At 41.1% G+C, this 27,889-nt stretch overlaps 1 protein-coding gene across 1 annotated transcript; it reads right to left on the reverse strand.

The window, feature by feature from the left end:
• On the reverse strand, positions 1–27,572 carry Hebp1 (heme binding protein 1). Its single transcript, XM_046436165.2, has 4 exons — positions 27,413–27,572; positions 14,665–14,803; positions 11,912–12,092; positions 1–578 (listed from the first exon to the last, which is right to left on the reverse strand). Exons 1-4 carry the CDS (start codon positions 27,488–27,490, stop codon positions 407–409), a joined length of 570 nt encoding a protein of 189 aa, XP_046292121.1. The 5' UTR covers positions 27,491–27,572; the 3' UTR covers positions 1–406.
• Between the last annotated feature and the right edge of the window lie 317 nt (positions 27,573–27,889).

Here is a 27,889-nt window from a genome sequence, read left to right on the forward strand (position 1 = left end):
TTAAGTCAGAGATCTTTATATTTGGTTTATTTTTAGACAAGCTGTTATAAGAATCAAGCTGAAAGATCGTGAACAATTCACATATTCCCTCATTAACAGAAATACAAATTCAGTGATGTTTAAAAATCAGTTTTTAGTGGCCCATATGGCTGAGAAAGTACTGCTGGAGTTTTTCTGATCTGCCACAGAAAATTCTAAATTAACAAGAACCATATTGCCTATCTTGGCTGTATTATTCCCCACCACGAGAAAAAGAACCTCAGTATACGGACTGCGCTTATTTCAGAAAACTGGCAGTGACTGGCTTTGAAGGAGAGCTGGAACTTGAGAAGCATTGGCCCCTCCTGACCCCAAGTCAGGGAACGCAGAGGCACACTTCCAGGAAGCTCTCGATGCCATGAGTCACTCAGGTCTTCACGAGCCAGACCTCATTGCGACGTCCGTAGGGCTTCATGGGAGGGTCATATCCAGTGCAGAAGTAGATGTCATTTCGGTAAGTGGCTGTGCCCTCCAGGGCAGCACACAGCTGGGTGGCATGAGCTACGTAGTCAGCTTCCTTGGCATAACCACCAAACTGCCTGAGGATACAAGAGCAAGGGCTGGTAAGAAAGGATGTGACCTTAGTGGGGAGAGGGGGGCCATAGCCAAGGTCACTGTGACAAGCATTCAGTGTAGTAAGACTATATCCGTCACTTCCTAGATAGGAGAACTGGACCTCTCTGAGACTCAGCTTCCTCATCTGTAAAATCTATAATATATTTTCTTTTTCCTCCACAGTCATGAGTGTTACATGCAACAACAGAGGTGAAGAACTATAATGCAGGGCCTCAAACATGTTAGCCCCATGCTAAATGCCAGCTTCCCTTATCTGCAATTTCCCAAAGAGGTGGTGAGCTAACTGTCCCAGGGCCACCCTTCACCCTTCTCTCTAGCTCCCTCTACTGCTCTCCTCTTCTGGCCTCTGTCACTAGTAGGAAGGAGGACATCAGGGAGCTAGGGTGGAGCTGCTGTTAAAGGTAGTAGCTACTGTTGCTTTCAAAGCAGAGCAACTATAGTGATGGAACTCATCCAGCAGGGATATGTGACAGCTTCATTAAATCAGGGCTAATGAAGGCAGGGGGCCCAAGCAAGTTTTAGGAGGGATCTATGTCAGTTTTACACATACCCCAAATAAGAAAACCCCTTTTAATAAATCCCTTCTGCTCAGATCACGAAAGCCTGCTTTTTCTATTAGGTTGAGACATCTCCCAAATCAGGTGTTTTTCTTGATGGCAGAAGCTGGGGACAAAAGTAATAAGGCCTTCGTTTTCAAGAGATTATTATGTCCCTGACGTCATCTGCCTCTGAACCCAAATTCATCCTGTAGCCTACCCTAACTATACCACTCTAAATCTGGTTGCACTAAAATCTTTATTAGAGTCAATACATGGCATTTCTAATGAGCTTTATGACTCAAAAGTCTGAATTTGTACCAGGCTAAGACGAGGCCAAATAACGCATTATTTTTGGTGGAGTTCTCTGAATCATGCTTTGCTCTTTTATAAGTGGTTAGTCATGCTCAGCAAGCATTCAGCATGTTGATTACAGGGTCGCTGATGTGAAAAACACCCAGGATTCATCTGTGAGGGATTGGTTATTATAATGTCTAGACAAGAGCTACAGAAGAGAGATGGAGCCGAGACCAATTGAAGCAGACGAGGCTTGGTTCTTCAAATATATTGACGAAGGAGTATAAGGAGATGAAGAAAGTTGAACTCCAGTTTCATTGGGGCTCAAGAAAAGGGAAATTGGATTTGTAGACAGAGAAGGAAGATTCAGAAAGTTTTTTTTTCTAGCAATAAAAGTCTGCAAGATGCCAAAGTTTCTCATTCAGAACATCGTTAGATTGAGAACCACCTGTCTGAAGCAAATAAGATGCTGGAGGTGAGAAAAAGTGTTGAAGCTACCTGAAGGCCCTGCCAGTGAATGATACCCAACTGTGAAAAGGCTCTTCAAACTACTTATTTTGGAAATGCCCAAAAGGACTGGTCCTCAAATGTGGCCATTCATCAGTTGGAGGCAAAATGGCTAATGTGGATGCTCAAATTCTAGCTCTGCCACTTCCACTCATGGTCTTGTGAAAATTCTTAACTTCTTGACCCTTAAGATCCTTTGTTAAATATGAATGACGATAGCACTGATTCAGAAGATAAAAGGAGAGAAGACAGCAAACTGCTCAACCCAGAGCTTATAAGATAGTAAACTCACAGCACACTGCAGCTTTTATTGTTAACTATTTCTTGGTATCCATGGGGATGAGTTCCAGGACCCCCTTAGGGTACCAAAATCTGTGAATGCTCAAGTCCCTTATATAAAATGGCACAGTATTTGCATATATCGTATGCACATCCTCCCATATAATCTCTAGACTATTTATAATACCTAATGCATGGTAAGTACTGTTATGTTTAGGGAATAATAGCAAGACAAAAGTCTGTGAATATTCAGTACAGATGAAAAATTTTCCCCAAACAGTTTTGACATACAGTTGGTTGAATCTGAAGATGCAGAACCAGCCAATACAGAGGGCCTGTTATACTTTGCAATTCTCTCAGGACAGGCTTTCAATCCTGATTCTGCAGGTGAGGGACATGACGGTAATCTAAAGTAGTATCATGAACTGGCTCATTTAACAATTCTCACTTTCTCAGGTCTACTCTCAAAACCCTATTTAACCTTATAAAACCTCCCCCCTTCCAATCTTTTTCATTTCCTCCTTCCCTCATTTTCCCCTCCTTCCCTTTTCTTTCCAGTACATATCAATAAGATTTACTTATTATGTTCTGTTAGTCAGCTTTTTGTTGCAAAATACCTGGGAAAATTAACTTAAAATAGAGGTTTATTTGGCTCCAGGTTTTGGAGGGTCTCGTTCACCATCAGGCAGCCAGCCCATTGCTCTTTAGGTCTCTCTGGGGGATGCTGGATGGTCATGGCAGGGAGAGCACACTGCTCAACTCATAGCCAGGTGACAAAAGGGGAAAAAAGGAAGAAGTAGGGTCCTACAATCTCCTTGCAGGGGACATCCCCAGTGACCTGAAGGTTTCCCAGTAGGCACCTCCTCCTAAAGGTTCTGCCACCTCTCAACAGCACCAAGCTGGGGACTGTCCTTTTAACACATGGGCCATTCAAAATCTAAACTGTAGTATGTTCATTGTTTTTTTTTTTTTTAAGAGAGAGAGAGAGAATTTTTAATATTTATTTTTTAGTTTTCGGCGGACACAACATCTTTGTTTGTATGTGGTGCTGAGGATCGAACCCGGGCCGCACGCACGCCAGGTGAGCGCGCTACCACTTGAGCCACATCCCCAGCCCAAGCATGTTCATTGTTTTATGCCCCCTGGTAGACTAGAGGCTCAATGATGGCAGGGATCTTTGTCACTTTCTATCCACTGATGTACCCAGCACATCTAACACAGTGCCCTTGGCAAAATAAACAAATCTAAGACAAAACAATAAAAAGAGATTGTCTTCAGGTTGACAGACCTAAAGATAGCACTTAAGACCTACTCCTGAGTTAAGTGTTTAAATACGTCAGTATGCTGCCGAATTCACCCACTCATTCACCTAATAACCCTCTGAGCACGTACCAAGAGGACAGTGTTGGGAGCTAGAACAGGAAGCCTGGGTTGACCAGAGCCATATAGGGGAACCTTATGCAACTTCTTCAAATTCCTAATCCCAGATGCCAAGAAGAACCCACAAAAGGGTTTTAAGGCAAGGGACCGATATGAGCAGGTTGCAATTTAGAAAGATTCCTCTGGTGGCAGTGGAGAGACGGTGGAAATGGTGGGGGACTGGGGTGGGAGGACACTGGGGGCCAGGAATAGCCATTATGAGGCGATGAAGGCCTGGGCAAGGCAGATTTGAAAGGTGATTGGACATGAAGGGGAGGTAAGAGAGGGAGAGGAGAGGGTTCTCCTGGGCTATAGGTAAGCCCCTGGTTGGAAGCAGACGCCTCTAACTGGAATAGGGATTAAAGGCTGCAGAGTGACTCTGGAAAGGAGCAGTGGGGATGGGGCACTAACGGTCTGGTCTGGGGGCATGATGACGTTAAGGTGCCTTTGTGAAATACATTCATGTGAGTTATTAACTGAGTACTAAATTGTGGTCTGACACTAAAAATCTTAGACTCAGGAAAGAATTGGAGTCAGAGATAGCCACTGGGAAAGTGATGGATCTGGTGACAGAAATTGGGCATCCTCACCACATAGGCACTGGCTGCAGTCATGGTAAGGGGTGATGCAGGTACTGATATTGCAGAGGGTCAGAAGGTTTCTCCTGGGAATCCTAATACCTCAGTGGTGGGTGGATAAAGAGGATGTGGCAAGGACATTGAGAAGGGTTGTCTGAGAAGGAGGAAATCTGGCTGAAGTTAATCAGGAGAATATCTCACTAAGGGATTCCAAAAATTCACTACTGGAACTGCCCCTCTTTCTTTCCATTTGTTCCTAGGCAGACCAAGATGCTCATAATGAAGATTAAAAGTTCCCTACTGCTTCATCATGGAAGCATTTTACTAGAAAGCAAACAAAGTTGGGAGAGTCATGGAAACATCCATGTGTTGTCTTCTCTGATCATATAACCAACTCACCCTGACCCCAATCACAGAGCCACAGAAACAAGCCAAAAAACCAGACCCTATTCAGGGACATTGCCTTGGAACATGAGGGGAGCTGGTCTGTGGTGACTCAGCTGGTGATCCAAGAAAAGGTGCCTCATTCCTCCCTGCCTCAGCTTCCAGGCTGGACACGGAGGAAAACAACACAGTGCCCACAGCTCCTGAGTTCACAAGCATGCCTGAGTGTGAGTTAAGGAATGCTCATAATGTGGTTTGAGCTCCTAAAAGGAAGTAAACAGAAAGTATGCATATTATTTTTGTAAGCCTGTTAATAAGTTTCTAACTCCCATCTTCAAAGAAGTTCTCTAGGGCACTGTATTTTATTTTACCCAATGTCAGAACAAAGAATTTGGTTACCATGGGAACAAAGGACACACACACACACACACACACACACATTTCCAGAAAAACAAAAGGAGCTGACTAAAAGACTGAGAGAATTGGAAGACGGGGAGGAGGAGAGTACTTTAGGTAGTATGGAGGAGGCTGAGAGGCAGGCTTTTGGTCCAAGGTGGCAAAAATTCATTGTGTGTTATTTATCCTTCAGGGAGTGTCTGGTGCTGTCACGCAGTGAGGAAGAAAGAGGAATGGACTTACTGTGCTTGACCATCCACTGTTGTCTAAAACATCAACAAACCACAGGTCAACACCAGTTTGTGTAGGATCTCTGGTGCATGTAGCTGTGTGCTAGGCAAAAAGAGTATTGGAGTAGCAGCTGTGAGTCCATCAGTAGGAAAAAGGACTAACAGTGCAGAATTTTGTTCAACCAGATCAAACCAGTTCTTACCACATGGACCATCACTGAGCACAAAGCACCAACCAGACACCATAAGAGCAGAAAGATGATGAAGGATATATATATATTTTTTATCATTGTGAGGTCCAACTGTATTGGTTAGGGCAGAAACACACATAGATAACCCTGGACAGAAAGAAACTCTACAATGGAGGTAGAAGGTACATACAGAAGATGGTGGAGAGAAGAATAGGAAATAGTTGGTTCTGAGTTACTACATAAAGGGAGTGATTACGGAAGACAAGAGTAAGCATCTCTTTTTGATGCTGGCAGGGAACAATATGACAAAGTTCCTATTCTCTTAGAACTTAGGCAAAGACTGGGAGTGGAATGAGAAAAGTCGGATGTGTGAGCAAAGGTCTAGAAGTGGCTGCAGTTGGGTGAAGGTTGGGATCCTCAGGGATCGGCCTCCTGAATTCACTGGGATTACTGCTGGGCATCACATTTTATGCCTTTAATAGAGCAGTATATGATGCCCTATATTTATAGTTAGATGACCTGTATGAATACAGTTGTTTATATACTTGGGTTTCATTTTATTTTTACATGAAGAGGAGACCAAGGATCATCGACTTCACATTGCCTTCAGCTATTTACATTTATATTTAAGCTGTAGCTTAATGACACAATAAAGTGTGCATTTCCTTATTTGGAATGAAGTACCAACATGGGGCCATGTTGTAGAGGGCGGTAAATGCCATGACAAGGTACTTTCACTGGGTGTCACCGCCTGGTCATATATGGGGAGACCCAAGATTTTCCCATACCCCTCCTCTTGGGAATGGAGGAACTCCCTAGTAACTTGGACTTTGGTCCAATCCCTGACATTTATCATGATTAGGGACATGTCCACAACCAGAGCTCAGCAGACTTCCATGGGGCTCAGAGTCCAAGCAGGTAGAGGTGATGTGAATGGTCCTGTGCTTTAGGGTGGGGTGGGTAATGATAAAAGGGTAATTTGGAGGAGGCAGTGGTGGGAAAACCAGAGCCAATCAGGAGGCCATGATAATCATTCAGGCAAGAGGTGAAAGAGACTTGTGACAGTATGGCTATAAAGGTAAGGCTGGGAGGTGGTAGGACTGGGCCAATCAATGCATGTAGAAGGTGAAGGAGTGAGAACATCTGCACCAGGTAGGCAGGGGTGGAGGGGACTGTTGGTAGGACAGGGATCATGGACAGGAATCAGACTAGGGGAGGAAAGCCGAGTTTGGCTGGGGAACTCAGATTGGGTCACGGTGGGAAATGAAACGGTGCTTAATTAAATTTTAGATATGGAATCTTATCATTGGCAAGGCTTTTAGAGGTGAGGTGACTTAAATATCAGAGATTCTCAATAAACACTTGTTCAGCTGAACTAAGCATCCACTCATCTGCATCATTACATAGCACAACATCACGTGCCCCTCCAGATGGTATGTGAACCCCTCTGGGGGAGAGGACTTCACGACCTTGTCATCAGTCCATTTTACTGTCAGGAACCTTGTGCCACAGTGCTTTTATCTTTGAGTAGAAATATGTTTCCCCATAATGTTGGTCTGTGGATACCAGTTCTTATCTCTGGAAAAATGCAGTCCTTCAGTATCTGGAGACATTTGCTTTTTGTCTGTTTTCCCACTAGAATGTCTTTCCTACTTCCAAGGGCAGATGTTGCTTCTTCTCTAATGTTCCTTCAGCACCTTCCCAAAGTTGTGAAACTAATAGGTAATAGAGTTGAAATTTAAACCCAAGTGTATCTATAGTAACTTTGATTTTTTGTTGTTGTTGTTGTTTTTTTCTAATAAAACTTTTTAATTCTCAGATGCAGATAAAGTCAAGAAGAAGAGATTAGGCTAGGATTTACTGAGTGTCTACCTCATGCCCAGTATTGTGTGGGCATTTATAGATATAGTCCTATCTCCTGTTTACAACAACCATATAAGCTAGGCACTCTTACCCACACCTTACAGATGAGGAAAATAAGGCAAAGCAAGGCTTGGTTACTGCCAGTGGTCCTGTGGGTATGGTGAGTGGATTGGAGCACTGGTCACCCTGGCAATGACCTTCTGGTTTCCAGCTCTTTCCTTCATATGCAAATATTTCATTAAAATGGTGAAAGTTTTAATAAAACTATCCAACCTTTCCCCTGTGGATCTCGTGGAGAACCCAGTACTGGAGGCCAAGCTCTAATATCAGTGGCTTTTAGAGAACACAGAGGAAGGTCAGTGGTCTGGAATATCAACCCTGGTCTAAGTGCAAGGATAATTCTATTACCTCCTAAGACTACTAAGAATATGCTGATAGTGGTCCCCTACCCCCACAGCATTCTATTTATCAAAATACAAACAAACAAACAAAAACACCCTCAAATAAAAAAACACTGGCAATTAATACTGCCAATAAGTGTGCGATCCCCTTTGTGGATATTTCTTCACAAGACCATAAAAAGAAGAAGACTTAATTCGGATGTAAAACTTTTATCTTAGAATTAATTTTGTCATGAAACACATCACTGCTTTATTTGAGAAGTGCCAAAACCTAACCACTAGACCACCAAGGAGCATCATCACTGCATCCTTTGAAATTATACTTTTGTATTTGAAATAGTACTGTTGCCTTCTACCATCTCAATGCTCCTTTCAACAGAATCAGAAATAGCACACATTACCACAGGGTACTTTTAAATGCACATTTGATTGTGCAGTGACATCAAGTGGCTGGTTGAGGAACAGCTATATGCTATTAAAATATTTTTTAAAAAATTCACAGAGCCAGGCTAAATACCATATTTGTAAGTTAAATACCATATTTGATACTTTCATCTGGTGAGATTTCAGAGAATTAAAAGGAAACTTACAGAAACCTGACTTTAATCTATCTTTTAAATTTATATGTTTTCCATCATAGGAATAGGATTTCTTAGAGAAATGGCTAATTCTTCCTCTAGAATAAAAAATAGTGCTTGAAAATAGAAAGTGACCAAAGACTATTAGAGTCATGTTAAAAAGACTGAGAAATCAACTTAAAGAGGCTGTACTGGCCCAAGGGACAATATGAGCATCAATAAAAAAATTTTCAAAGAAAGGAAACACATCAGGCATGTTTAAATTCATGTGTTTCTGTTGCTACTCAAAAAACAAAGACAATGACAACCTCACCTTTGGAGGAGGTCAAGGAATTAAATTATTATTCCAAAGTCTGGCAAATAAAAGAAGGTATATCAAGCACTGATCTTGCTTTTTCTGTATGACTCTACCTTTGCAAAACCAAACAAGAGATAAGGGAAGCTTCTCATTATTTAAGTATTTCAGCTAATAAATGAAGAAGGAAACAGAACATTACTAATTTGCAAGCTCTAATGAATAAGACACCTACCTTAACTCTGGTCACTAAATCACAAGAACAGAGGTAACCAGACACTGTGACCTTGATGGGAATATACATCACCACCTAGGAAATATTCTTGCCCCGAATCCTAAAACCTGAATCTGAACACATCTCTAGTTTCAGATGCTTTAATTTATAGGCAACCAAAGGAGGCAGAGGGACATGTAAAAGTGCCACAGAAATAAAGTCAGCAAAATCTTGACTGTGGGAAATAGGACAAATGATTCATAAATTACAAGGAAAAATGAACAAGCACCATGGTGAGAAAAGCCATGGATTGTAAAAGTTCAAAAACATACCAATAGGGGACTGGGTTTGTGGGTCAGTGGTAGAGCACTTGCCTAGCATGGGAAAGGCATTGGATTCAATCTTTAGCACCACATAAAAAAAAATAAATAAAATAAAGTTATTTAAAAATACACACACACACACACACACACTAACAGGCCAAGTGCAGTAGCACATGCCTGTAATCACAGCTATTCAGGAGGCTGAGGCAGAAGGATCACAAATTCAAGGTCATCCTGGCCAACTTAGCAAGATCCTATCTCAAAATAAGAATTGAAAAGGTCTGGGATATAGCTCAGTGGTAAAGTGCCCCTAGGTTCAATCTCTAGAACCAAGAGGGGGTAAAATATACCAACCACTTGCAATGGATGGATATTACTTGGATCCAGATTCAAACTGTCAAAACAAACTGTAAGATAATGGGAGAAGTCCTAACACTGTCTGTTCTATGTTATTAAAACATTAACAAATTCCTATTAAATTTTTAGGAGTAGTAAGGGATTATGATTATATTTTTAAAAAAATCTTCACTAGTCACACTAAAATATTTATGAATGAAATAATATAATGTTTGAAATTTGCCTAAAATTAATCCAAGGTGGTATCATGTCAACACATGACACAAAACTGCCACTGAGTTAATTTTCAATGGTGAGTGCTGGGTACGTATGGCTTCATTGTCTTATTTTCTATAAGTTGAAAATTCCCATACTAAAAAGTTAAAAGAAGTAGGGCTAGGGATATGGCTCAAGCGGTAACGCGCTTGCCTGGCATGCGCGGGGCGCTGAGTTCGATCCTTCACACCTCATTAAAATAAAATAAAGAAGTTGTGCCAACCGAAAACTGAAAAATAAATATTAAAAATTTCTCTCTCTCTCTCTCTCAAAAAAAAAGAAAAGAAAAGAATTGTGTCAACTCTTCACTGTGGCTCTGGTCTAACAAATAATGAGAAATTAGCCTCATCAGTAGGAAGTCTTAAGTGAACTAATTTGGGTCAACCTCACTCCTAATGAAACAAGAGGCAATGAGAAAAGAATAATTACTGAAACCTACTACAGATTATAAACACTAATTTATAAATAATATCTTAGTAAATACTGAAAGACATTCTTTAACAATAATCTTACAAAATAAATTATATTATCAGTGCTTAGCAGATGTGGAAACTTAAGTTTTTTTAAAAAAATATTTTTTAGTTGTAAATGGACACAATATCTTTATTTTATTTATTTATTTTTATGTGGTGCTGAGGATTGAACCCAGTGCCTCACACGTACAAGGCAAGCTCTCTACCTCTGAGCTACAACCCTAGCCCCATGGAAACTGGCCTTAAAGGGGCCTAATAACTTCCCAAGTGTCATCCTGCTACTAAGGAGCAGAGCTAAGAATCGCACTATAAAATACTAGCTTGTTATATTGTACCAGGCTGCCTCGCAAAGCACAGGAAAGAGAATGGGAAAGACAGAGCAGAAATAAGGATGAGACCAGCAGATATTCAAGGTGCAAGACAAGGAGGTGCTCACTTTTAGTGCCTACCCTGCACTTGGAAGACTATGAGACTGAATGCTTCTTTAAATTTTGTATCCTATGGCTGAGGATATAGCTGGGTTTGATCCTCAGCACAAATAAAATAAAATAAAATAAAATAAAATTGTACCCTAGGTGATTCACTTTCCTACCCAGAGAAAAGACACTGCTTAATCAGAGTCTGCTTTCTCTGCAGCTTCTGCATTGAAGGCTGGGAAGTCTGAACCAGGTCTGGATTAGAGGGAAACAGGAGTTGGAGGCTCCCAGGCCAGCTGTGCAGTTGCATTGTGTCCACTGTCCTCTGGGAGGCTCTGTGGCCTAAGGATGCCACAGTAGGAAGGTTTAAAGCATTGTGCTATCTCCAGGGAAAGCTGGCCCAAGGTCAGCCTCAAAGTTGGAGTAGGTAAGCCAAATAACCAAGTTTGGAGGTCCTGGGAGTGGACCAAAACTCTGTCCAGTGCAAGATTATATGTAGTTATTTTTCATGAGGTTGTTGTAGAAAAGAACCAACCCACGGTTACCACTGGTCAAAATCCTGTTCTTCTCTTGTACCTGGTCCCGTGCCAATCACACAGGAGGATTTTAACAAGTGGGGAGTTACTAACCATTTAGAAGAGACTTGTTTACTGGGTAATGATTGGGGCTCAGGGATAAATACATGTAACAGGGCTGTGGGCATAGCTCAGAGGTACATTGCGTGCTCAGCATGCATCAAGCTTGGAGTTCAATCCCCAGCACTGCCAAAAACAATACAAACAACAAATATGCAACCATTTGTTTCTGCTACATTCTACAGTCAAGGGAACATGACTCTGAATGAGGTCTTGGAAATAGGATCAAAATGACAATAGCATGAATGCATGCCACAGACTATGAACAACTAGGGATATGGAAGCCCAGCTCTGGCAAATGTTCTTTGCCCTTCTGGCATTCAAAGGGAGTGTGGGGTGAAAATCAGGTATTCTCCAGCTTTTCATATTTCCCATGCATACGTGACCCCAAACCACAGCTTGACTTAGATATTCTGAGTATCTTAGAACGCAGCTAGTGTTACCCACCAGTTTGGCAACTGGCCAATGCAAGTATTCAGAGAAATTACAAATGTCTGTGTGCTGCAACCTGAGGAAATTAACATGAATAATTGTTAAGCTTCAATATTTCTTACTTGAATTAATTCAGCAACAACAAAAAGCCAATACAAGTGCTAACTGGAGATAATCTAAGGAGTGGCAATGGAAATCAAGTGCTGCCCTTGGATGCCTTCAGAAAAGTTTCCTTACGTGGAGTAGACAGTGATGCTTTCCCGCTCCTCAATCTTGATGCTTTCATCATTGGGAATTGGTGGGTTGCTTTGAAACTGGTTTGGGATCCGGAACCAGACTTTTAATTTCTTCTGTAAAGAGCCATCTTCATTGGGGAATACAGCAAAGGAAATAGGGACTGTCATCCCCATTCCAATTCCTGAGAACATAAAAACACAGAATGAAGTAGGTATTAGAGACAGAGCTTGCTCAGGGCAATGGAAAACACACTAACTAGTATCATTTTTCTTTCATGCTAATATTTTTTGTTCTTGAAATTAAGAACAGGGTTGGGGTTGTGGCTCAGTAGTACAGCACTTGCCTTGAATATGTGAGGCACTGGGTTTGATTCTCAGCACCATATATAAATAAAAAATAAAGGTCCATCAACAACTAAAATAGATATATAAATAAAATTTTAGAAAGAACTAAAAAGACTATGATATTTTAAAAAAAAGAAATTAGAAAGATGGTGGAATGTGATAGACATCATTAACCTAAGTACATGTATGAAGACATGAATGGAGTGAATATACTTTATGTACAACAAGAGATATGAAAAATTATGCTCTACATGTGTAGTATGAATTGGAATGCATTCTGCTGTTATATATAACAAATTAGAATAAAAAAAGAAATTAAGAACAAATAATTCAGGCACTAAACTATATAGTTAGACAAATGCAAACAACTTTTATTTTTATATATATTGGAGGTAGGAATATGGTGGTACAATTCTTAAAAAAGATTATTTGGCAGTATGTCTCTAGACTATAGACATATCAATATTTAATTACTTCCTATCTAAACATTACTTTTAGAAAATAACCCAAAATATGGAAAAGGCTATACATAACAGGATATTCAGAAGCAGAATTTATAATTCTGTTCAAACCGTCCCCCCACAAAAAAAAACCCTGAAAACCCTAGGAATCCCAGCAGCTTGGGAGGTTGAGACAGGAGGATTTTGAGTTCAAAGCCAGCCTCAGCAAAAGTGAGGTGCTAAGCAACTCAGCAAGACCCTGTCTTTAAATAAAATACAAAATAGGGCTGGGAATGTGACTTAGTGGTCAAGTGCCCCTCAGTTCAATCCCTAGTATCCACCTACCCCCCCAAAACCCCAGGAATATATCTAAGTAAATCATGGGCACATGATACAATATAATGTAGCTATGAGAAACTGTGTGATTAAGAAAACTATTTAGAAATAGTAGAAAGTAATCATGAAATAATAATTTAACAGAAGTAAAATATACTATTGTAAGATTATTAAGATTACATTAAGGGGCTGGGATTGTGGCTCAGTGATTGAGCTCTTGCCTCATACATGTGAGGCCCTGGGTTCTGTGGGCTGGGGATGTGGCTTAAGCGGTAGCGCGCTCGCCTGGCATGTGTGCGGCCCGGGTTCGATCCTCAGCACCACATACAAACAAAGATGTTGTGTCCGCCGAAAACTAAAAAATAAATATTAAAAAAATAAATAAATAAAAAATAAAAAGCCCTAAAAATATCTTCAAAAGACAACAATGATTGCTCTAGAATGTGATCATTAGAGATACTACTTATTTTCAGGATTTTTTAGAATAAATGTTATAATTTTTGTTCATATATTCATCTAAGAAGATACTATGAAAATACTAAGGAAAAAATATTTCTTCTTGACCTCCTCTCTGTCAACTTATTTTCCAATCCAAGGTCTGATTACTTTGTTCATAGAAAATGTTACTACAGTTAATACCATTTTCTTTCTGAATTATCAGCTTGAGCAACAACCTAAAAATTAAACCCAATATCTCTTTTTTCACTTGCTTTCTGACTCATATTTAGTTTGCAGTGATTCCAAAGTGCTGACCAAATTAGAAAGTTTTCTTAAGAGTTCAACATTTTAAAATATGGTTTATATTCAAATATGTGGACCTTACATGAAACTCAGACCTATCATTTTGAAAATGAGGAGTCACAGCATGGACTGCCAAGTCTTTTAAAAGTGGAGTGACCTAGTTGGGCTGGGTGGCACACTCTTGTAATCCCAGAGACTTGGGAGGCTGAGGCAGGAGGATTCCAAGTTCAAAGCCAACCTCAACAACTTAGTGAGGTCCTAAGCAACCTAGAAAGACCCTTTCTCTAAATAAATATAAAAATGACTGGTGATGTGGCTCAGTGGTTAAGTATCCCTGGGTTCAATCCCCAGTATTAAAAAAAAAAAAGTGTGAAATATCCTAAGAATTCTCAGACACTTCTATTACCAAAACAAAGTCTGGAACCTATTATCCCCATAGGTCACTAGGTCTCAGTATCTAGCAGGGTCTGAGCTACCAGGAGTTGGTTTGGTATTTCCAATCTGATGCCACCATGGAGGTCTCAAGTCAGATGCTGGCCTTGCCTTGCACTGGGGCTTGGCTTACCTGGGTATACCTCACTCAGTCAACCATTCCAAAGACACAATGAACACTGTAAGTTTAAAAAAAGGGGGCGGGGAGCCTATGGCTACAAATTAGGAAAAACCCATGAACTGACTCATACAGAACAGGGAACCTCATAGTGAGGGATAGCTGGGCTGACATGAGAGTGGCTCCTGCTGAACTCCCTTGTTCAGGCAGCAACAGGAAGCTCACATGATACTGAAATAGATAGGGGAGCCTTGTAGCCCCCACTTATGTTTTCTCCTGATGAAGTGAGATCATGCTGTGCATGCCTCTGAGACCAGATCCACATCCCACAGGGAGACTCACCCTTGTCATTGGTACCTCCCACATACTTCATGACCTTGGGCATTGCTTCCCGTAGAGCCTCATCTACAGGCTTCTCTGTCACTTCCACAGTGGCAAACTTCCCCCCTTCACAGGCTCTTTCCTCATAGGAGACTTCTTCCTAGAGATTTAGGAGACATTGTAATTGAGAGGTATAAAGTATCAGTCTATGCCAGTTATAATAAGAAGTACAAAATTCTAAAGAACTTTCCATAATGGATATGGTGAGAGTACAGAAGAGACAGGTCTGAGTATGATGGACCATCAGAAATAGATTCTTGGATTCCTTTGAATGTAGAGATACCAGAAGCTGAAAACAAACAAACAAACAAACAAACCCCAAAACAAAAATCAAACAAAAAAATTCTCAGATTTGATATTCTCAGGGAAATAAGAGAACAAACTGCATTCTAAAACAATGGATACTATAAAAATGGAACACTCAAAGATCAAAACAACTCTTGGAAATAAAAACAATCTGATAAGAGAGATGAAAAATTCCATAGAAACCTTGGAATATAAAATTACAGGAAATCTGCCAGAAAGTAAAGTGAGGAAGTCCAAAATAGAAAAGAAAATAGGAGGCTTAAGCCAGGAATCTATCATCTGACTAACAGGAGAGCCAGAAAAAGAAGGAAAACATGGAAGGGAGGAAACAAAAAATACAGTACTAACAATAGTCCCACAGAAGTCAAAGGCCCCCAAATCAGCCATTCCATTATCAGAGCTGTCCTGGTCACACCACACTCCTGGACACGACGTCTTTCCCTCTTTTTTAAAAAAATAATGCATTATTTTTATTATAAAAATTAACTCATGTTAATTAATTGCAAAAATTAATGGGTTTCACTGCGACATTTCCATTCTTTAATCATATCCACTCTCCCTATGACCCTCTCTTGCCCTCTCCTCTCCCCCTTCCCCCAGTCCTCTTCCCCTTCCCTAATAAACCTTATCTCTCATTCACACATAAAAAAAAAAATGGATGAAAGACTTTAAAGTGAGACCTGAAACTTTGAAACTACTAGAAGAAAATATAGGGGAAACACAGTAAGATACAGGCCCAGGCAACACTATCCTGAAGAGAACTCTAAAATTAGCTCAGGATATAAAACCAAGATTTGACAAATGGGATTACCTCAAATTAAAAAGTAAAGAAAACACCAGAATAAAGGTACAACCTACAGAATGGGAGAAAATTTTTACTAGGTATTCATCTGACACAGGATTAATATCCAGAACATATAGAAAGCTCAAGGCAGTTATCAATAAAAGAATAAATAACCTAATCAATTAAGACAAATGATCTGAACAGACTCTTCTCTTTTTTCCATATTTTTCTTTGTATTATAATACACACAGGTGGAATTTGTTGTTACATATTTGTACATGCACACATTACAATAATATAATTTGGTCAATATCATTCCCCAAGTATCTTCCCTTTCTATCCTTTCCTCTCTACCCTCCCCACCCCAGGTCCCTTTCTTTTACTCTACTCTCTCCCTTAGATTTTCATGAGATCTCCCATTACCACCTTTCCCCCCTTTTTCTGCTCCAGCTTCTACATATGAGAGAAAACATACAACCCTTGACCTTCTGAATTTGGCTTATTTTGCTTACCTTCAAGTTCCATCCATTTACCTCAAATGTTATACTTTCATTTTTAAATGTTATAATTTCATTCTTCTTTATGGCTGAATAAAACTCCATTGTATCTATACTACATTTTGTTTATTCATTCATCCATTGATGGACACCACCAATGGCTGGTTCCATAGTTTGGCTATTGTGAATTATGCTGCTATAAACATAGGTATGCGTGTATTACTATAGTATGCTGACTTTGATTCTATAGGTAGATACAAAGGAAAAGTATAGCTGGGCCATATGGTGATTCCATTCCTAGTCTTTTGAGGAACTTCCATATTGATTTCCATAGTGATTGCACTATTTTACAATCCCACCAATAGTGTTAATGTGTTCCCTTTTCTCCACATCCTCTCCAACATTTATTATTTTTGTATTCTTGATGGTTGCCCTCTGATCTGGAGTGGGATGAAATCTCAGTCTAGTTTTGACTTGCATTTCCCTAACTGCTAACGAAGTTGAAAATTTTTTCATATGTTTATTGGACATGTATATTTCTTTTTTTGAGAAATGTGTGTTCAGTTCATTTCCTCATTGGGTTACTTGTGAGCTTTTTGTGTTTTAAAGTGTTTGGAATTCTTTATGTATTCTGGATATTAATCTTCTGTCTGAAGAGTGGCTAGTAAAATTTTCTTCCGTTTTGTAAGTTTTCAATCACATTCTTATTTGTTTACTTTGCTATGCAGAAACTTTTTAATTTGATGCTGTCCCACTTACTAGCTCATGGCATTATTTCCTGAGCTTTAGGGGTCCTATTGAGAAAGTCATTGCCTGTGTCTATATCCTGCAATATTGACTCTGTTTTTCTCTAGGATTTGCATGGTTTCTGGTCTAATTCCTAGGTCTTTTATCCATATTGAGTTGATTTTTGTGCAGGATAAGAGATAAGGATCTAGTCTCTTTACTCTGTATATGGATAATCAGTTTTTCCAGAACCATTTGTGAAAAATGCTGTCTTTTCTCCAATGTATGTTTTTGGCATCTTTGTCAAGGATAGACAACTCTTCTGGGTCGATTTGTCCCTGTGTCTTCTGTTCTGTACCACTGGTCTATGTGTCTGTTTTATGCCAGTACCATTAATGTTTTGATACTATAGCTCTGTAGTATAATTTGAAGTCAGGGATTGTGATGCCTCTAGCACTGCTTTTTTTGGCTGAGAATTGCTTTGGCCATTCTGGGTCTTTTATTCTTCCAAATGAATTTTAGGACTTTTTTTTTTTTTAAGTTCTGTGGAGAATTTCCTTGATTTTTTGATGGGGATTTCACTGACTCTGTATATTGCTTTTGGTACTATCACTTAAACAATATTAATTCTGCCTATCTATGAACAAGGAAGGTCTTTCCTTCTTCAAACATCTTCTTCAATTTATTTTTAATTTTTATTTTTTTGTAGTTGTAGATGGAAAGAATGCCTTTATTTTATTCGTTTATTTTTATGTGGTGCCGAGGATCGAACCCATTGCCTCAAGCATGCAAGGCAAATGCTCTACCACTGAGGTACAACCCCAGCTGTTCAATTTCTTCCTTCAGCGTTTTATAGTTTTCATTTTAGAGGTTTTCCACCTCCTTGGTTAGATATTCCTAGATATTTTAATTTTTTGAGGTGACTATGGATTATTTTCCTGATTTCGTTCTCAGTAGATTCACTATTGGTGTACAGGAAAGCTACTGATTTCTGTATGTTTATTTTGTAACCTGCTACTTTGCTAAATTTGTTCGTTAGCTTTAGCAGTCTTCTGGTGAAGCTTTTTGGATCTTCTAATTATAGGATTATATCATGTGAAACAGTGATAATTCGATTTCTTCCTTTTGTGTTTTTATTCCTTTAATTTCCTTCTTTTAACTAATTGTGCTGGATAAAATTTCTAGTGCTCTATTGAATAGGGGTGGTGAGAGTAGACATCATTCTCTTTGAATGGAAACTTCTCAAGAAAAATGTGATGGCCAATAAATAAATAAAAATGTTTAACTCCTTTACCTATCAGGGAAATGCAAATCAATACTACACTGAAATTGTACCTCACACCAGTCTGAATTGCTATTATTAAAAATAATGCTGGTGAGGATGTGGAGAAAAAGGAATCCTTATATACTGTTGGTGGGAATGTTAAATCAGTACAGCCACTATGGAAAACAGTATGGAGTTTCCTCAATAACTAAAAACAGAGCTACCATATGATCCAGCTGTACTTGCCCCGGGGATATATCTGAAAGAAATGAAGTCAGCATACAAAAGAGATACTGGTACACCTATATTTATTGCAGCAAAATTCACAATAGTTAAGATATGGAATAAGTCTAGGTGCCTGTCAATCGATGATTGGATAAAGAAATATAATAGAGTATTATTCATCCATAAAGAATGAAATCATTTCATTGAAGGAAAACAGATGGAACTGGAGGACATCAGGTTAAAGTAAGTAAGCCAGACACAGAAAGATTAGTATCACATGTCTTCTCTCCTATATGGGGGGGGGGGAAAAGATGTCCTTAAGCCATTTTCTTTGTAGGGATTAAGCCCAGGGCCTTACACATGTAACCATATGCTCCACTACTGAGATACACCCCCAGCACCTCTACTCCCTAACTCTTATCTCATGTGTGGTAGCCTCCCAAGCCCTTAGTGATCAGGTCTACTCTCTTCCCACACAAACCCTTCCCTCACCCTCCTCACCACCACTCTCTGCACTAAGTTTCTGTCCTAAATCCACTACCCTCTCCCTGGTGTCTGGATTCATGGCAACTCATGCAGCTTTCCTTCAGAATCCCAGCCCCCTTTTCCTTGCCATGTGATGTCTCATAGGATATAATTTTGTATTGCTGGACATTTAGTAAGGTAAACTTTAAAAGAATCACAGTCCACACCAAAAAAATATTTCTACATCTTGCCTTATCATGAATATACACATGCTTAAACTAAACCAAAAACAACACTTTACCCTTAGGGATGGGGTGTATTCTGATTCTTTTTCTCTGTCCTGTTTTCTCCGACTCTGCTTGAGTGAATTTTATTCTATTGTACTAAAGAAGAAAAGTTGGTCTATATTGATTTTACAGTCTGCTAATGGAAAACTGTTACAGTTTGACAAATCTACAATGAAGTATATGCGGACAGGAACTATACCACAGAGCTTTATATGATAGAAGCTCAATAGGTATTTATTTGATTAAGGAGCTTCCTCTTCTACTAATGATTAGGAAAAACAGACACACCATAGAGCACCTGGCTGCCTCAGGTTGGTCAAACAGGCTTCCCTATGTATCCTAGACTGAAGATTCTCAACTAGGTAGGAGAGCCTGTGAGTGGCCTGTGCAGTTCAAACAAATGTATTTAATATTATAACTATATCTGGAATGCAAAAACACCTATCATGTTTGTGATGTAAAATTAAAGGTGAATAGTGAGAAAGAGGTCAGGGTCACCTGACACCAAACCCTGAGTGTCAATTTCATGCTTATACTCTCCTAGACATGGGTGGGAGAAAGCACCAGATCAAGAATCAAGAGGCAGCAAATCGGCCGGCCTTGACTTTGGGGCCTTGTGCCTGGTAATCCAAAGATGGCTGCAATGCCCTCCATTCATTGCATCTTACACTTTCAAAGAGCCGTCAGTAGCAAACTGTTGTGTAAGCTTGGGGCCTTTTGCTCTTTTAAGTTCTGTCATAGCAGAGAATTCCAGAACTCCCCCTTTGTTTGAGATGCCACTGATCTTGCCATTTGTAGTGTTTTGAATTCCAGAAGTGCTACTCTGTGAATCACATAATTTCAGCACTGCAAGTGGTTTTAAAGTTCACCTCATCTAACTAATTTTACCAAAAAGGAAATGAAGAATGAGACAGACTGAATTGCCCAAGTTAGCTTGGTTACTAAATGGCAAAACAGGAAGTAGAATTCCAGTCCCAGCCTCCACTAACGCTTGTTGCAAGACTCTCCACTGCCCTTGGGTGTGAAGTGAGTATTTTACCTCTCTTTTAGCCACTGTGTTATTTATCTGGGGAGACATCAGTATGCCCGTATCAAGCTCAGAATGAAGGTCTTACAAGTTATTTCATGCAGTTACTTCTTTTCAAACAGGGAAGCAACAACAGGACCTTCCTGGAGGAAAAGCCAGCTGGCTCCTTCCTTTGGCCTTTCTTTCCTTCTTTTATGCATTCAATCAACAGTTATTGAGCATTTGCTATGTTCTGAGCATGGTGCCAGGTACTACAACACAGAGATGAAAGACAGTTTCTACCACCAGGAAAAGCCGGGTCTAATAAGGGAGGAAGCCAGCGAAACAGAAGATTATTATCTGAAGTGGTGAGGAGTGCCAGGGCAGTGTGGGAACACAGAATAGGACTCCTTAGGTTAGCATGGGGGCATTTATGTGTGTGCTTACATGTATTGGTAACTCTTGTTGACTCTGAGGGGCTTATAGATCACCCATCTGTGTGTTCAGTCCTGGTTTCATTGATTCACTGAAGATACATTGAAAACCTCTGCCAGATGCTACAACTTGGAGATTAACATGATAATGAAGACTGTGGTGAAAAGAAATACACAATTGATTATTACACGATGCGGTAAGTGATGATTGCTTAGGGAATGGATTCCAGGTAGCAGTTTTGTTAGTTTAGATATGAGGTATTCCCCCAGAAGCTCATGTATGAGACAATGCAAAAAAAATCATAGAGTGAACTGATTGGGTTATGAGAGCCTTAACCTAATCAGTGCATTAGTCCACTGGAATGGATTAGCTGGGTGGTAACTGGGCAGGTGGATGTGGCTGGAAGAAGTGGGTCATTGGGATATATGTTTTGTTCCCGGTAAGTGAAGCTTTCTGCTTCTCAGTTGTCACATCCTGAGCTGCTTTCCTCCTTCTGTCATGGTGTTCTGCATCACCTTGGGCCCACAGCAATAGAGTCAGATGTCTATAAACAGAGACCTCTGAAACTGGCTGCAATGCCCTCTGAAACTGTGGGCACCAAATAAACTTTTCTTCCTCTAATACTGTTCTTGCCAGGTCTTTTAGGTCACAGAGGTAAAAAAGCTGACTAAAACAAATTACTAAACGAACAAAACAGGAGAGGTCAAGGATAATATAATGATGGTGAAGAATTCAAGAAGTTCAGCCAGGCATGGTGGTGTGCACCTGTAATCCCAGCTACTAGGGAGGCCGAGGCAGGAGGATTTAAAGTTCAAGACCAGCCTAGGCAACTTAGCATGACCTTGGTTCAAAATACAAAAGGGCTGTGGTTGTAGCTCAGTGGCAAAGTGCCCCTGAGTTCAATACCCCGTACCTCAAAAAACAATGATATACGTGGCTGGAGCAAAGATTGTTAAGCCAGCCATGGCAAAGCAAGAGGCCAGAGGTTCTGGCTCAGAAGAACTCACCAGCTATTGTAGGGAGCTGGAGTTTTAGCCATTAGTTCAAGGATGATGATCTGATAGTATGCCAGACTCATCTACTCTCAATTAGTTCAACTTTAACCAAAAGAATGGGAAAATTGGGCTGGGGATGTGGCTTAAGTGGTAGCGCGCTGGCCTGGCATGCACGGCGCGCTGGGTTTGATCCTCAGCACCACATAAAAATAAAGATGTTGTGTCCACCGAAAACTAAAAAATAAATATTAAACAAAAAGAATGGGAAAATTATACCTCACATATGTATAATATGTCAAAATACATTGTACTGTCATGTATAATTAAAAATAATAAATTAAAAATTTTAAAAATGAGTTCAACTGACTTTTGTGATATAAACATAGGATTCTTCAAGTATATGTCAGTCTCAGTGAGTCTCAAGGGAAGGGACCTGGAGCAGGAACGAGCTCTAGGGAATGTACAAGTGATCTGGGCCCTCAGCCTCTTAGGCAATAAATCCACACCAAGGAAAGAAAGGCTGCCAACAAAGGGTCCGGTTCAACTCAGATTGCCAAGGCCCCCACTGTAAGACCACCATCCTTAAAGAACGCTCTTCAACACCACCTCCTCCATTTGAGTGACCCTCCTTTCTATGAATTACAAAAGTCAGATTTAACTAGTCTAGAACTGCAGGGCCTTGATGCGTCTGCCCAGTCATATGCCTCCTGGTGGATGAGCAAAGTGTCCATTGGGAAGTTAGTTATACCGGGATCTGGAGCTCGCAGGAGGCTGGCATAAACAAAAAGATGTAACTTGGGGAATCATCAGTATACAGGGAGATTCTAAATGGGGTTGAAACTGCCCACGGACCTATGTAGAACAATCTATATAAATCCAATCATGTTCACCCATTCCTTGTCTAAAAGCCTTCGTTCACCGAGTTCTTAGCCTATTCTGGATAATCCTGACACCACCCAGCTTCTTTCTATCCTTCTAGTCACACCCAGAATACCTTCTCATCAGCCTCCTGCTATTTCTTTTCTTTTTTCCTTTTTTTTTGGTACTTGGGATTGAACCAGGGGCGCTCAATCACTGAGCTACATCCCGTCCCTTTTTAGAGACAGGGTCTTGCTGAGTTGCTTAGGGCCTCACTAAATCGATGAGGTTGGCTTTGAACTTGTGAACCCTCCTCAGCCTCCTGAGCCACTGGGATTACAGGCGGGTGCCAGGGTGCCCAGTTGCTATTGATGTGGGGTATACATGTTGATTATGGAAGCCTGCTTTCTCATTATACTATTAATAATAGTATCCTTTTTTGGGGGGTGGTTACCGGGGATTTAACTCAGGGGTACTCATCTACTGAGCCTCATCCCCAGCCGTATTTTGTATTTTATTTAGAGACAGGGTCTCAATGAATTGCTTAGCACCTCACTTTTGCTGAGGCTGGATTTGAACTCTCAAACCTCCTGCCTCAGCCTCCCAAGCTTCTGGGATTATAGGCGTGTGCCACTGCACCCAATATTAGTATCCTAATGGAATACTTTCTATGTCTGGCATTGTTTAAACACTTTACATTAATTAATTCATTCAATTCTTCCATCAAGTCTGTGAGAAATTTAGTGCTTTAAATACTCATTTCTAGAGCAAACTGGAGAGGTAGTCCAACAGTGGAACCAGGACTGAACCCAGGCTATCGGGTCCTAACATATTTGCACAGGCTGGGCACATCTGATAAAGACCAAGTTTTTAATTATCAGTCATGCTCTGAACATTCATAAGACCCACCCAATCCCACACAGAAAGCTATCTACCCTTCTCCCTACCTGTATTAGTCAGCTTTTACATGGCTGTGATCAAAATACCTGACAAGGAGTTAAAGTTTATTTGGGGATCACAGTTTCAGAGGTCTTGGTCCATAGATGGATGATTTCATTGTTTGGGACCCAAAGTGTGGCAGTCATGGTTGGGGGTGATGTGGATGGGTGGCCTGGCTACTCATGGCAGGGTCAGAGAGGAGAGAGAGAGAGAGAGAGAGAGAGAGAGAGAGAGAGAGAGAGAGAGAGAATACGAATATATGAGAGAGAAAAAGGAAAAGGAAGGGATTGCAGGGAAGAGGCACCTTCAGGTCACACACCTGGTGACCCACTTCCTCCAGCCATGCCCCACCTGACTTCAGTTACCAACCAGTCATGGACTGATTGGACTGCAGGTCTCACAATCTAATCATTTCACTTCCAAATATTTCTGCATTAACCCAGGAGCTTTTGGGGGACACCTTATATTCAAACCATAACATTCCCTAAGCAATGAAGGAGACACTTGAAAAGGTCTGCCGGACGGTGTGCCTGAAGTTGGCCTGAGCATCTGGAGAGCCTGAAGCCCACACTATTGGGAAACATCCATTTGCCAGGGAGTGTGGCCAACAATTTCTGGCCCAAACTCTTTCCAGAATAAGGGACATAATTTCAGGCAGAGGCTGTCTTCAAAATAATTACACACTGGCTTTGTAAATTAAAAGTTTACATGACGATGGGCTGGGGTTGTAGCTCAGTGGAAGAGCACTTGCCTAGCATGTGTGAGGCACTGGGTTCGATTCTCAGCACCATATATAAAGAAATAAAACAAAGGTCCTTTGAAAACTAAAAAAATATTTAGAAAAAAAAAGTTTACATGACTCTTTAATATTTAATTATTTGCCACACCAGCTTATCTTCAGAATTGAGAAATGAAAGGAGGTCGAGATGTTAAGTAACTGACCTAAAACTACCTGTAAAACTGGGGGAAGCTAACAGTAATGGTGCTCAACCAAGGGCCAGGTGTGCTGTGGAGCAATTTATAATTGATTATCTCTCTAAAACCTCAAAACCATCTATTAAGACATGAACTATTACTTTCTCTCATGATTAGCTTCAGAGATTAAGTTGCTTGTAACAGTGGGGCACAGGCAAGTTCTGACATAATTGAATTATTATATGTAGAGAGTACTTGCTTATAAAACAGTTTCATATTTTTTTAAAAAATTATAGTATCTCTGGGAGTAGATGGTAAAGCTACTTTTATACCCATTCCAGCTGCAGAAACTGGGATTCCTTCAGGTCGAATGATTTGCTTCGGCCTGGTAACAGTATCAATAATATATCATATCCCATATGGCCCCATGGTCCCATCAAACATGGCAGGAAATGCTTATAAAAAGATGTATTTATCTCTAGAGGTAACAAATCAGTGGCAGGTGACATTATTAATAAGCTTCTAATAGGAATAGGAATGACTGGAGCACTCAGAACAGAAGCATTATAATGCAAGGAATTGGTTACATAGGTAACAGAAGAATTGAGATGCCAAACAGGACAGAGAGGTAGCCCAGAGGTTAGTAAACATCCTAAGAAAGACAGAGGATTACCTGTTACCTGGGCTTCAGTATTTGGATCACTGAGTAGAAGCTAGAACCATGGAGGCATGTGTAAGAGAAGCCAAAGTTACAAGTGCCCAAATCTAGTGTTGGAGACTTTCTGTCTCTCACTATACCCCCCCTCACACACACACACACTGGGCAAACCAAGATGGGAGTCAGCTGACAGCTGAGACTGGGAAATAACTCACAGGGTTCAGCCTGGACTTCACACTGACAGACAGCAGGGCTAGGAATGGGTGAGAAAGGAATCGAAGGTACAGGCCACAGACCAGCTCAGTCGCTGAATGGGCATCACCATTAAGCCAAAAAGACCAAGTGAGCCCCATTCATTATAGAAAAGAAGGCTCTCTGGGAGCGGTTTGTAACACACATTCTGATCTATTGGAGCCACAGGAACCTTATCAGGGCTGAAACCACAGACCGGTTTGACACTGGCATGATCTGATCCAGGCAGGATCCTTGCAGTGTTTACGAACATTTTTAGTCACTTATTAATGGTTAGTCTGACTCAAAGCCAAAGCATCACTTCTAGTGCTCCCGATTCCTTACTCCCCTTCCCTGCTTGCTTTTTTTTTTTTGGTGCTGGGGATGAAACCCAGAGCCTTTCTGCATGGTAAGTGTTCTACCACCAAAGCCACCTCCAAGGGCCCCTGCTTGCTTTTTTTCATAGTACAGATTACCACCTGATATTGGATATAGTTACTTATTTATTTGATCATTAATCACTAAAACATAAACTCCATGAAGGCAGGGATTTTTGTTGGTTTTGTCTACTCTTTATTCTGATAGCCTAGAAGAGTGACTGGCACATAGCTGGCATTAAAAAATGTGTTATTTGTTAAGTTAATGAATATTAAATTGGGAGGTTTCACATAAAGAATTTGGATATCTGATTTTCCTTAAAAATCTGGCAACACTGGGCCTGTAACTCAGTTGCCTACAATGCATGAGAACCTGCATTCAATCCCCAACACTAATAAAAAAAAAAAAAAAAAGGAATACTTTTTCACATTACTGCATTGCAACAACTGGTTAAAGTCATCTTTTATACATGCAAATCTGAGCTTTCTCTCGAGTTTTGCCTCTGTTTCCACCATGCTGTATAGTAAAAAACAGTCAGTTTAGTTCATTTCCATTACCTGCCTGGGCGCTGCAGGCATCTGAATGTGTCACCTTGACTGGGCCTTAAACTACTCAGTCTACATATAGATGGGGAAAATTAGATACGGGGATGAGTGACAAGCCTCTGGCTGGCTGAACAGTCCAGACTAGAGTTGAGTGAAGGGCTTTTGTTTGATGCCCCTTGTACTGTTTCAGAAGTTGGCCCCCAGGTAACATGGTCCTTTAAAAAAGTGAGATGGTGTGCTGGGAGGTTATATACAGCTTCACTATACAAAGTGCCTGTCTGAAAGGATATTATAATCAAGCAACACACTCCTTGTTTTCAGGGAGGCAGTCCCACTGATATAAATTTGGGGAAATAAAGCAATTATTCCTCATTCATTTTATTCATCCAATTCTAGCAGTTCCTGTTTTTGGAGAGGGGGCTACTGGGGATTGAACTCGGGGACACTCAACCACTGAGCCACATCCCCATTCTTATTTAGTATTTTATTTAGAGACAGGGTCTCACTGAGTTACTTAGCAACTTGCTCTTGCTGGCTTTGAACCTGCCATCCTCCTGCCTCAGCCTCGGGAGCCGCAGGGATTACAGGTGTGTGCGAACGCGCACAGCCAACTCTTAACAGTTGTCCAAAAGCAACAGTATGGCTCTGGGCCTTTGCATATGCTCTAATCTATTTTGTGTACTCTTAATCATCCCTGAGGCCTTGTTCATGGCACTCCTATGAAGATCAGAATTAGCCTGCTCCCTTCCCTGTGTACCCCCACCCATCATGCATCAGGTCTATGCAGTACAGACCTTACTTGTTCTTTAATACTCAGTTCTCTAGTACTTGGAAGTTTAGTGCCGGCAAGGGCTTTTGGGGAGCCATTTCTACAACGATGTGTCTCTCAACAAACAAAAATGTTCAGAATGTTTTAATGAACAAATGTTTCATCAGGCGGTGTCCAACTCGCCAAGGTGGATACCCCCCCACCCCCCGCCCATCAACCTCTCCCCTGACCCCTGGTCTGGCTGCACAGGACCTTTAGTTCCTCTCCTTCTCTGGGTAGTAGGGGGCCAAATCACGGCAGAGACCAGAACGCACACTCGGGGGGCACAGTCCCATCCCACCCGTCCTCAGAAAACCCTGAAGCCCGGGCCAGGATGAGGCGAAGTCGCAGGCCTCCTTCAAGTTCTCAGCAGCCCTACGGGCTTACCTTGCCCCCAGTGCTCAGAACCTGCCAAGGCCAAGTCTCTACGCTCCCGAACAGCGAGTTCCTGATCATGCCCAGCATGTTGCCGCCTCGCCTTTCCGGCCTCAGCAGTCACCACCCGCAGAAGGCTCGCAGGCCAGCGGTGGCAGTGGCTGGGAGGGGAGAGGCGGGGCCGCTAGCGCTCCGCCCACCAGAACGACGCTCGGGCAGGGGGCGGGTGGGGCGGGGCGGGGCCAGCGGCTCCGCCTACCGGGACGACACTCCTGCTGGAGACCGGGGCGGGCGTGCAGCGCTGCCTGGAAGTGGCGGACAGAGCAGAGCCGGGCGCTGCTTGTACCTGCACCCACAGATACCGCGTTGGACACAATTCCCGCCCCCTGACCTCTCATCTAAATGACTGGAAAAGCCGCTGCACTAATTTCCTACCGCATTCTTTCCTACAATCTATTTTAATCACAGATTCTGTTAGTTGTCCGCGCA

Source organism: Marmota monax, unplaced genomic scaffold (genome assembly GCF_021218885.2).
Source record: "Marmota monax isolate L192 unplaced genomic scaffold, Marmota_monax_Labrador192_F-V1.1 WCK01_AAM20220418_F8-fsc00012, whole genome shotgun sequence".
Lineage (NCBI taxonomy): Eukaryota > Metazoa > Chordata > Mammalia > Rodentia > Sciuridae > Marmota > Marmota monax.

Bases quoted from the DNA above. Each gene is read 5' to 3' on its own strand.
- Hebp1 (XM_046436165.2), bottom strand. From the start codon at position 27,490: ATGCTGGGCATGATCAGGAACTCGCTGTTCGGGAGCGTAGAGACTTGG. The intron at 14,804-27,412 runs GTAAGCCCGTAG...CTAAATCTCTAG, and splicing joins TTCTGAGCACTGGGGGCAAG to GAAGAAGTCTCCTATGAGGA. The intron at 12,093-14,664 runs GTGAGTCTCCCT...TTATGTTCTCAG, and splicing joins GGGAGGTACCAATGACAAGG to GAATTGGAATGGGGATGACA.